Source organism: Rhinichthys klamathensis, unplaced genomic scaffold, assembly GCF_029890125.1.
Source record: "Rhinichthys klamathensis goyatoka isolate OS25496 unplaced genomic scaffold, OSU_Roscu_1.1 h1tg000009l_1, whole genome shotgun sequence".
Lineage (NCBI taxonomy): Eukaryota > Metazoa > Chordata > Actinopteri > Cypriniformes > Leuciscidae > Rhinichthys > Rhinichthys klamathensis.
This window is the reverse complement of record NW_026606562.1, coordinates 4,495,347-4,506,542: the sequence shown is the minus strand read 5'-3', so window position 1 is coordinate 4,506,542 and position 11,196 is coordinate 4,495,347. Positions and strand designations below refer to the sequence as shown.

The following is an 11,196-nucleotide window of genomic DNA, read 5'->3' as shown; positions in this document are numbered from 1 at the left end:
TGTGTGATCGTGTTGTTCATCAAGTGACCAAACCAGTGGAACACTTCATTTGCACGAAACCATGCTTGTGTTAACCACAAAAAAAACCTGTGCAAAAGGTAGATGTTTTTAAAAATGTGAAAAAATATTAAAAACAATTATTATGCATGCAGAAAATATCGTTAAATTTATTTACATTTATTTTCTTGACAATGTTATGTGATGTGTGATTTAATATCAAGAATAACTGCTCATAAAAAAAGTACACTGTAAAAAAAATTGCTGTAATTATGCAGCTGTTTGCCAGTAACTTACTGTAGATTTAAATTGATGTATATTTACTGGCAACAGTTTGTTCAAAGTTAAATGAACATTAAACATTAACAAGTATTTGTCTTTACAGAATAAAATTATAAAATAACAATCTAATGCAAAGCATTCTGGGAACCAGAAATCTTCATCAACCTTTTTCTGTTTTTTTCCTTCAGATTTTGGTTCCCAGAATGCTTTGCATGAGGCTGTTATTTTAGTTTTATTCTGTAAAGATAAAGACTTGTTAATGTTTAATGTTCATTTAACTTTGAACAAACTGTTGCCAGTAAATAACATCAATTTAAAACTACAGTAAGTTACTGGCAAGCAGCTGCCAGTAATACTGTAATTTCTACAGATGTTTTTTACAGTGTAGCTTCAGCCTCAAGAAAGCTCATTTTGAGGTTTACAACTTTTACTGCTGAGCATGTCAGCGCACTTATAATAGAGAGAGAACAATGATTATATTATTATATATAAGCAAGATCTCCACTTAAAACAGTACCAGCAAAAAGTGTTACTATCCACACTGCAAACGGAAATTATGTATGGAAATTATAAATTAAAATTCACACATTTAAAACATAATAACAGTAAATTTTATTTTGTAAAAAAAAAAAAAAAGCATATGTATGTACACTTTATATTCATAATGCGTATCACATCGTACATTGGCTGTAGACAGTAGAGCTCTGCTCCTGACTAGGCCTGGTGTTTCTGGAGCTCATGAAGAAATCAACTTCAGCACACTGAAAGAGGACCATATTATATATGAATGACCATATACAGTATATTAGACATAATGTACAGTCAGCTGGTCATAAACATTTCAGATCATTTAATGAATCTTGTGTATGCAGCTTGAAGTTGCACTGTAAGAATCACCGGGATAATAGAGGACAAAATAAGATAACATATATTAATATTGAAGATGCATCTTACCTGTGGATTATTTGAGTTTTGAGCAGCAGATTTTCCAGTTGCATCAATGAATCTCTTCACCAAACCTGAAACACACTGGATATCTGAGAGGTGTCTCGAGAGATGCGTTTTTTAAAAGTTAAACTTTTTTAGCATTTTCAGAGCGGCATGTCTCGCACGAGATGCTGCAAAAGAAGACAGACGTGAGCGCAACAGTTAAATTAGTGTAGTGTGTGTTTACATTAAAAAACAATGCAAAAGTATCGCAGCGGAATAGAAAAACACGTTCTGTGTGAACCGGCTACATTTGTGTAGATCTAGAGTTTGTCTTCTTAGTTCACTGACACTTTTACTGTAGTAAAACAAGAACAAACCTATTAATGCAATGATCAGAAGCACATTCAGCAGGACAGATATGAAGATGGTCATATTTCTCCATGGTATCTGGTGTTGTGGAGCGTCATCTGTCAGATTCCTGTGGACCGAGTCTGTAATATTATTTTGGAAAAAATCTGTAAAAGGTTTGAAGTTCAATCTTTAACAGAACCATGAAACTATTATTAGTTCTTCATACGTTATATTCAATAATGACTCAATCATGTGGTTTATAAAGACATGAAATGATAAAATAACTCACCGCTGATGTAGATTTTGGTGCCGTTGTTGAATTTTAGTGGTTCACTAGTTTTCACACAATAATAAACTCCTAATTCATCAATGGTGATATTCTTGATGAACAGACGACTGTTAGTTTTCACTGAGTATTTGTGTATAAAGATGCTGTTTTCATATTTACCTCCTTCATATGTGCTGCTGAAAGTGCGTAAGATCAACACTGGAGGATCCGGTAATTTCAGTTTGTACCAGTAAATCTCCTCTATATCAAGATCACAGGTTATAATCACATCAGATCCTAAAGTTACTGGTGTGTTTGTTAGACTCTCTGTGGCTTGATACAACATGAACAGATCTATGACAGAAAGAAATACACATTTATTAAGATATAAAAGAAAACTGACTCAATCAAATGTGAGATGAGAAACTCACAGATCTGCAGCTGTATGATCTTCATGATCTGATCCAGATGAATAATATCTGCTATAGTGATCATTCACACATCTCGTACTGTGAGGAAACACAAACCTCGACCACACAGACGAGAGGGGAAGTCAGAGCTGGGCTTCTCTGACAACATCATCATTCTTAGTGCTTTAAATCAACAAGTTATTAGAAGATATAGTTTGTGTTAATATGCCAGTGTGTTTTATTTGAATATACAGATGTGTGAATTTTGATTTGCTCCTCAAAAAAACACATCATTAAAAAATTGTATTTATTTATTTTTTGCTACCAGCACCAGGTGACATCAGATTGAGCTTTGACTAAAATGCCATTGCAAAGACTCATGCTTCAAGAAAACATCTGATGATATCTTGATGAACAGATGAAACCAAAGCCATCAATGTGCATCTCTGACTGGCTGTGTGCTTCCCGGTCCTCTGTGGTTTTATTGTCTCTTTTCACGCCAATCACTGCAACAAGACACGGGTGTTTGTCATTTTGCACTTGAACCATTTAAACCACTCGTCTCTATGAGGTGTGATTTGTGATTTACTTTGCAAACTGAGCAATCATCGTGTCGATCGTTGCGTACCTTGCCTTGACCAATCACGTGTGATAAGAATCATGACACTTTCATCGCCCCCCTTCTCGCCTCTACATGTGCATTGTGGCAAAATAATTATTTGAAAATCTTAGCCTAATAAAACTTTATAAATAAACACAAAATATTTGTTAAAAATTATGAAAGGAAATGTTTTTATTTAACTATTGTTTAACATTTTAATTGATTATTTTATTAGGCTATATCAATATCAACCGCTCACCCTCCGACTACTTTAAGTCTGTCCCGACTATTTAAGCTTTCTGGGGCACAGAGCAGAAAAAGGTAAAGGAAAAATAATAAGCTTAACCTATTATTATTATTACTTTAAGTCTTTAAATTGATCAACATTTAATAATGGTTAACTTTGGTTCAACTTTGCATTTCAGCGCTTGACATTTACGCTTGTTTGCTTGTCCGGGAGAAGTGTTTTTTTCTTGTTTTGGAAGGGGCAAGTGAAAGAGAATTTTACTTCAGTTTTTGCCGAAGCTCTGTATATTTCTATGGCATCGCTGTCAAAGAGTAATTAACTGTAATTAACTGTAGTCATTTACTTATTGTTAACGGAAGCTTATCATGAGCGTTGTAATGTTTGAAGTGGATGTCATAACAAATGTCGGCCCAGGAAGATTTCACTCAAAAATCCATAAGATCTTACATTCATGCTCTGGAAATCCAAACCGGAAGACACATCGAGCGCAGCGCTGAAAAGGGGCGGGGCTTCACAAGTTTACCTCTTATGAACAAGGGGGTAATCCATCCGCCGGAAACTGAAGCTTCCTCTGGGAGCCGCCATTGTAGCAGACTATCACCTGCTGTTAGCATCCCATTGACTCCCATTCATTTTGGCGTCACTTTGACAGCGAATAACTTTACATCTGAGGCGGAAGCCTGCAGAACCATAGGCCGTGCCACATTAGATGGCACTTTAGGCACATAGCCTGGCATGGGATGCAAGTTTAAAGACTCCATTTGTCCATTATTTATTTCTAAAGAAACACAACAATGTATAAAAGGCTCCATTACTTTGTATCTTATGTTATGGCCCCATAGAAGCCGTTTTTGTAAAAATAGGCTAACGATTGCGTCATAACACGCGACTCTCTGTCGCACACAAGAGAAATTACCGTAAGTAGAAGCTCGCAGGCAATCGGGGGGACGTGGAGGCATAAAGTCAAGGGAGAAGCCCATAGAGAGTCATAAAGTTGCTGCTCATGGACAGCTCCTACTCACGATCTCCGGCTCTGCAAGATTCGTAAGGGAATGATTCAGATTCCTCTTGGCACAGCTACTAGAAGACGTACAACTGTCAGACAGGTTACTCACGTCACATCTACGTCGTCAAGCTCAGTTTGAGCCTGCGCAGTTCGCTTGGCTATCAGGAAGTGAGTGCTTCTATTGGCCTTCAATTCTCTCCGTTGAAATCAATGGGGTCGCAGTCTTTTACTGTCTATGCTTATGAACAGTGATTTTACTGATAATAAACCTATACATAAAATACATTTACAACACAGTAAAATAAATGATGAACACATGATAAAGGTCTCTAAATAAGTTTTAATATGACCTAAATTTAGCAAATAGACAAAATCCACATCCTTAGATTTAGTCCTTACATATTTTTACCTTGTGTTTTTAAAGCACATGCAGTGAACAAACAAGGTTCACAACACAACGGAAATGCAACTTGGTTTTATTTTGTACACTTATAGGCAATGTAGTCAATATAGTCAATGTTTTTGATTTATTGTCAGTAAAAAAAAAAAAAAATCCTGGTTCTCTTGCTCAACACTGCCCTCTTGTGGTCAGGAGGCGTTTCCTTTGTAATGTGGATTCATTTTTTTGTTTCAATAGAAATAAACAAACTCCAAAAGCATTGAACAGCAGCAGGAAACATGAAAACATTATTTCTGGTCACATATTTCTGATTCTAGGATATATTATGAAAATGAAAATCTCACATGCATAATTGGTTATATATTACTTGCCCCTAAACAGCACATACATTTATGTATAAATCAATATCAAGCTCTCAGTCGCACTGTTGGCCTGAATATCAGCACATATGCATAATTATAACCATATTTATAAGCTTTATACTTTAACATAGAGGAAGACATATTGTGTTACTTTATATTTTCATGTAACATATCAGTGTTTGTGTTGAGTCTTGAGGTTGTTCGAAATCCATATCTTGAAGATTTTGTAGGTCTGTACTTTGAAATTGTTTCAAGTCGTCTCCGTTTCTTGCATGAACAAACATCTTTAATAGTCCTTAAAAGTGAAATAAGATTTAACATTAAATGAGTAGTTCAGACAAAAACATTATTTATTCACTCACATTTCATGGTTTTGTTCTTTCTGTAACATAACAATTGTAGTCACTATAAAGAGCTGTAACTGCAAGAGCTGTTAACATATTCTTAACATATTCTTTTTAAATAACATACTGATATTATAGTGAGAATTCAAGAGCACAATGTCCACATTTGGAGACATACATGTATAATTTCACCAAAGAGCTCACCTATGACCACTATGATCAGAACAGCGTTCAACAGAGCAGATATGAAGATAATAATCTGCCAATGTGTCTGATTCCTCTCAATGTTCTTCACCGCTGTATGATTCTGGATCTCTGCAGCTGGACTTGGTACTGTGTATTCATTGAAGGGGTTTAATATTAATATCTCATATGTATTTGTCTAACAGTGATTAAGTGTTTAGCTTGATGATCACTGAATGTTCACTCACCGCTGATGTGTATTCTGGTGCCGTCGCTGTATTTTGGAGGAGCGTCTTTGGTCTCACAGTAATAAAGTCCTAAATCATCAATAGTGACATTATTTATGAACAGGCGATGATTACTTTGCACTGAATATTTCTGCCTAAAAGCTTTACTGTAGTAAAAAGGAGCTGAAGCTGTGGAAGAGAGTAATATGACAACCGGAGAATCTGGAAGTTTCAGTAATAACCAGTTAACCTCCTTTACACCAAAATCACAGTTTATAGACACATTTTGACCCAAATCTGTTAGTTGATCAGTTAAAGTCTCCGCAGCTTCACACCATATGAGCAGATCTGTGAAATAAACACACACACACACACACACACTAAAAATGGATTATTGTGTCATTAAACATTATAAATCAACTTATAAAGAACAATCATATATTGATAAAGTACATTAACTCACAGAGGCGAAGCTGCACAATCTTCATGATGTTAACACACTTGTTTCTTTCACACGACTGTAGAGATGTAACTTTACCTCAGAGCTGTCAGACGGATAGTGTGATTTAACCACAGTCAAGAGGAAGTTAAAGGCAGGTTTGCTCTGGCCACACGTTTAGTTCTGGTGTCTATTTGTTCAAAACTCAAACCTTGACCTATACATCATTTCTTGTCTTTAAAAATATATATTTATCTCTAATTCACTGCAGCAAAAGGACCCAAGACACTGAGAACAGCCCAGTTTTCTTTTTTTCAGTGTCATTCAAACACAAATATGATGTTTTCTTCATCTATTCTCGTTCTTTGATTATTAACTCATAAGTTTAGATTAGGTTTTAAGTTTCTGTCTCTTAATATTACAACCATAAACAATATTTATCCTCGAGGCAAGTCAGTACTCTATGTATTTTAATTAATCTGGATTGAATTTCCTTTTGCCTAGTACTTCTTTTTAACTAGAAAATATTAAGAAGTGTGAAACTTATTTCTAACATTTGTTATACAATTTATTCATCTTATGATGTTTCCTAACAAAGTTCGGGAGGAGCATGTTCAGATAATTAAACACATGTGGAGCACATTCAGGTAATCAAGCCTAATTAGACACGAGTGGAGCACACTCCCAATCAATGAGGTAAGAGGTATATATTCAGCAAACTTAACTCAGTTCTTTGACAGTCTAACAGCATCCCTCCACCACCCCATCTCCTCACTTCTTCTCCTAAATACTCTTACAACAAGGGGGAGCACTCTGGGTTCGGGCAAAAATTTCCGAGCTCGGAGCCCTCCCCCTGGACAGCACGCCAAATACGCATAATCTTTACTCTGTTTAATTGATGTAAATGTGAACTCGTGAATGTTAATGTTAGTTAATACAAATTCAGCTGTTCATTGTTGGTTCATGTTCGCTCAGGTTCATTAAATAATATTAACAGATACAGCTTGTGTTTTTAATAATGTACTTCATTAAATTTCAATTAAAAATTAAATTAGCATGAACTAAAATAATAACTGCGGTAGAAGTATTTCTTTTTTTATTTTGTTGTTAGTTCATGATGGTTAAGTTTAACAAATGGATCATAATTGTAAAGTGTTTTCATGGTGTTTCATGTCATGTTCACTTGGTTAAAGTTTAAACTGCTTGATGCATGCGAGTGTGTGTGATCGTGTTGTTCATCAAGTGACCAAACCAGTGGAACACTTCATTTGCACGAAACCATGCTTGTGTTAACCACAAAACAGAGAGCAGAAGATGTTTTTAAATATGTGAAAAAAATATTTAAAATTATTAATATGCATGCCAGAATATAACTTTAGATTTATTGACATGTGTTCAAGCTTAGTCAAATCTCTGTAAAAAATAAACTAGCAGAAAATGTCATGATTTCAAAAAATTGTTTAATGTGAAGTGTGATTTAATATCAGGAATAACTACATTTTTACTGATAAAAAGCTGCTTCAGCCCCAAAAAAGCTCATTTTGAGGTTTACAACTTTTACTGCTGAGCATGTCAGCGCACTTATAATAGAGAGAGAACAATGATTATATTATTATATATAAGGAAGATCTCCACTTAAAACACCAGCAAAAAGTGTTACTATCATACACACTGCATATTTACATACAAATCAGCAAACTCATAAATGAAAATGGAAATTAAAATCCACACATTTAAAATATAATAACAGTCAATTTTAGTTTGTAAAAAAAAAAAAACATATGTAGGTACACTTTATATTCATAACACGTATCACATCGTACATTGGCTGTAGACAGTAGTGCTCTGCTCCTGACTAGGCCTGGTGTTTCTGGAGCTCATGAAGAAATCAACTTCAGCACACTGAAAGAGGACCATATTATATATGAATGGACATATACAGTATATTAGACATAATGTACAGTCAGCTGGTCATAAACATTTCAGATCATTTAATGAATCTTGTGTATGCAGCTTGAAGTTGCACTGTAAGAATCACCGGGATAATAGAGGACAAAATAAGATAACATATATTAATATTGAAGATGCATCTTACCTGTGGATTATTTGAGTTTTGAGCAGCAGATTTTCCAGTTGCATCAATGAATCTCTTCACCAAACCTGAAACACACTGGATATCTGAGAGGTGTCTCGAGAGATGCGTTTTTTAAAAGTTAAACTTTTTTAGCATTTTCAGAGCGGCATGTCTCGCACGAGACGCTGCAAAAGAAGACAGACGTGAGCGCAACAGTTAAATTAGTGTAGTGTGTGTTTACATTAAAAAACAATGCAAAAGTATCGCAGTGGAATAGAAAAACACATTCTGTGTGAACCGGCTACATTTGTGTAGATCTAGAGTTTGTCTTCTTAGTTCACTGACACTTTTACTGTAGTAAAACAAGAACAAACCTATTAATGCAATGATCAGAAGCACATTCAGCAGGACAGATATGATGATGGTCATATTTCTCCATGGTATCTGGTGTTGTGGAGCGTCATCTGTCTGATTCCTGTGGACCGAGTCTGTAATATTATTATGGACAAAGTCTGTAAAATGTTTGAAGTTTAATCTTTCAATTTCAGTCTTTAACAGAACAATAAAACTATTATTAGATCTTCATACAGTATTTTCAAGGAATCCATGTGGTTTATAAAGACATGAAATGATAAAATAACTCACCGCTGATGTAGATTTTGGTGCCGTTGTTGAATTTTAGTGGTTCACTAGTTTTCACACAATAATAAACTCCTAATTCATCAATGGTGATATTCTTGATGAACAGACGACTGTTAGTTTTCGCTGAGTATTTGTGAATAAAGATGCTGTTTTCATATTTACCTCCTTCAGTTGTGCTGCTGAAAGTGCGTAAGATCAACACTGGAGGATCCGGTAATTTCAGTTTGTACCAGTAAATCTCCTCTATATCAAGATCACAGGTTATAATCACATCAGATCCTAAAGTTACTGCTGTGTTTGTTAGACTCTCTGTGGCTTGATACAACATGAACAGATCTATGACAGAAATAAAAACACATTTATTAAGATATAAAATCAAAATAAAACTGACTCAATCAAATGTGACATGAGAAACTCACAGATCTGCAGCTGTATGATCTTCATGATCTGATCCAGATGAATAATATCTGCTATAGTGATCATTCACACATCTCGTACTGTGAGGAAACACAAACCTCGACCACACAGACGAGAGGGGAAGTCAGAGCTGGGCTTCTCTGAAAGCATCATCAATCTTAGATGTTTAAATCAACAAGTAATTAGAAGATATAGTTTGTGTTAATATGCCAGTGTTTTTTACTTGAATACACAGATGTGTGCATTTTGATTTCCTCATAAAAAAACACATAATCATATTCAATTTTATTTATTTCTTTTTTTTGCTACCAGCACCAGGTGACATCAGATTGAACTTTGACTAAAATGCCATTGTAAAGACTCATGCTCAAAGAAAACATCTGATGATATCTTGATGAACAGAGGAAACCAAAGCCATCAATGTGCAATGTGTGTGTTCAGATGTTTAGTGGTAAAACATGCAGTGTTTAAGAAACACTATCATACAGGCTAGAGCACCTTCCACGAGAAGGCTCTATGCTTCTAAATGGTCTGTGTTCTCAAAATGGTGCACCAACAAACATCTGGACCCAAGGTCATGCGAGGTGCCGTCTTTGCTTGTTTTCCTTCAAGAGATGCTGGACAAGGGCAGGTCCCCCTCCACTCTCAAGGTTTACGTGGCAGCCGTCGCGGCGTTCTCTGAACCCCGACGCGCTCAGTCCCTGGGCAAAGACGAGTTAGTCATCCGCTTCCTCAGGGGAGCTAAGAGGATGAACCCTCCGCGCCCCCCTTCGGTTCCTATCTGGGATCTTTCTATAGTTCTCGAAGCTATGAAAGCACCCCCGTTCGAACCGCTGGAGTCTGTGGACCTAAAATACCTCTCGCTCAAAACCGTTTTTCTGACGGCTCTGTCCTCAGTAAAACGCGTGGGGGATCTTCACGCGCTCTCATCCAGCGCCGCGTGTCTCGAGTTTGGTCCGAATGATTCTGTTGTCATTCTCAAACCTAGACATGGCTATGTCCCGAAGGCGATTGGTACCCCGTTCAGGGCTCAGATTATTTCCCTATCGGCTCTGCCTTCATCCGATAGTGAGCGCGACGCCAATCTCCTCTGCCCGGTGCGGGCTCTGAGATTGTACACTACGCGCGCTGCCGCGTTCAGACGCGCTGAGCAGCTTTTCGTGTCGTTTGGGGGGCGCACCAAAGGTCTGGCCGCCTCTAAACAGACACTGTCTAGATGGATAGTAGACGCTATCGCCTCTGCTTACGCATCTAAATGCCTGCCCTGCCCTCTGGGCATCAGGGCGCACTCCACTAGAGGCATGGCCTCATCGTGGGCATGGTCCTGTGGAATTTCCATTCATGACATTTGTGTGGCCGCGGGATGGGCCTCCCCGTCCACTTTTGTCAGATTTTACAACTTGGAAGTTCCCGCCTTGCAGGCAAAATTACTAGCTGTCTAACGACCAGCTCCCTAAGAAGCTGCATTACTGGGAGTCCCTCACACAACCGGTTCGCCCCTTGTGCTCTCCTTAAATGCTTATACACTTCATGTGCCCGCTCTGCCGGCCTCATAATACATTCACTCCACGTTAAAAATCCCCCGGTATCACCCTGGGATTCATAAGTGGATTCATAGCGCGCACGGCGTTGACCAGGTGTTCCCGCAGCGTAAGCTAGCTTACGCAATACGAGAGAACCTCTCGTAAGAGAACGAATCGGTTACCTAACGTAACCTCGGTTCTCTCTAGAAGAGGGAACGAGTATTGCGTTCCCGGCCGTGCTTGCGCTACTAGCGTTTCGCTTCACGCTGAAATAAATCAACATATAAGCCTGGGAGAGACTGTTATATACACCATAGCCACGCCCATTCTGGCGGGCCATGACGCAATGAGCGCGCGGGCGCCTCTCAATGGAAGCGGGTTCAGCCCCGCTCTCCCATAGGCTTAAGCAGTTCTCTCTGAGCGAACCAATGAGCTGCTAGCTAGCCTGCTCTAGGTCTGCCGCAGAGGAACTGCGTTGTCAATGGATACAAAT

General features: G+C 37.6%; 2 protein-coding genes and 1 long non-coding RNA gene across 3 annotated transcripts; all 3 read right to left on the bottom strand.

Annotated features, from left to right (window-relative positions):
* Positions 1 to 980: 980 nt before the first annotated feature.
* On the bottom strand, positions 981 to 1,712 carry LOC130094094 (uncharacterized). Its single transcript, XR_008807966.1, has 3 exons — positions 1,587 to 1,712; positions 1,234 to 1,298; positions 981 to 1,040 (listed from the first exon to the last, which is right to left on the bottom strand). It is a non-coding gene; the product is annotated as an uncharacterized LOC130094094 (long non-coding RNA).
* Positions 1,713 to 4,869: 3,157 nt separating this feature from the next.
* On the bottom strand, positions 4,870 to 6,272 carry LOC130094544 (uncharacterized). The gene is made up of 4 exons (XM_056260878.1): positions 6,259 to 6,272; positions 5,630 to 5,988; positions 5,403 to 5,531; positions 4,870 to 5,149 (listed from the first exon to the last, which is right to left on the bottom strand). Exons 1-4 carry the CDS (start codon positions 6,270 to 6,272, stop codon positions 5,007 to 5,009), a joined length of 645 nt encoding a protein of 214 aa, XP_056116853.1. The 3' UTR covers positions 4,870 to 5,006.
* A 1,423-nt stretch (positions 6,273 to 7,695) lies between these two features.
* LOC130094004 (uncharacterized) lies at positions 7,696 to 9,334 on the bottom strand. Its single transcript, XM_056260606.1, has 5 exons — positions 9,183 to 9,334; positions 8,767 to 9,099; positions 8,496 to 8,633; positions 8,143 to 8,207; positions 7,696 to 7,949 (listed from the first exon to the last, which is right to left on the bottom strand). The coding sequence occupies exons 1-5, from the start codon at positions 9,244 to 9,246 to the stop codon at positions 7,860 to 7,862; spliced, it is 690 nt and encodes a 229-aa protein (XP_056116581.1). The 5' UTR covers positions 9,247 to 9,334; the 3' UTR covers positions 7,696 to 7,859.
* Positions 9,335 to 11,196: the final 1,862 nt, after the last annotated feature.

Bases quoted from the DNA above. Each gene is read 5' to 3' on its own strand.
- LOC130094544 (XM_056260878.1), bottom strand. The intron at 5,532-5,629 runs GTGAGTGAACAT...ATGAATACACAG, and splicing joins CACCAGAATACACATCAGCG to TACCAAGTCCAGCTGCAGAG. The intron at 5,150-5,402 runs GTGAGCTCTTTG...TTCACTTTTAAG, and splicing joins TCTGATCATAGTGGTCATAG to GACTATTAAAGATGTTTGTT.
- LOC130094004 (XM_056260606.1), bottom strand. From the start codon at position 9,246: ATGATCACTATAGCAGATATTATTCATCTGGATCAGATCATGAAGATC. The intron at 8,634-8,766 runs GTGAGTTATTTT...AACATTTTACAG, and splicing joins CACCAAAATCTACATCAGCG to ACTTTGTCCATAATAATATT. The intron at 8,208-8,495 runs GTTTGTTCTTGT...AGTGTGTTTCAG, and splicing joins TCTGATCATTGCATTAATAG to GTTTGGTGAAGAGATTCATT.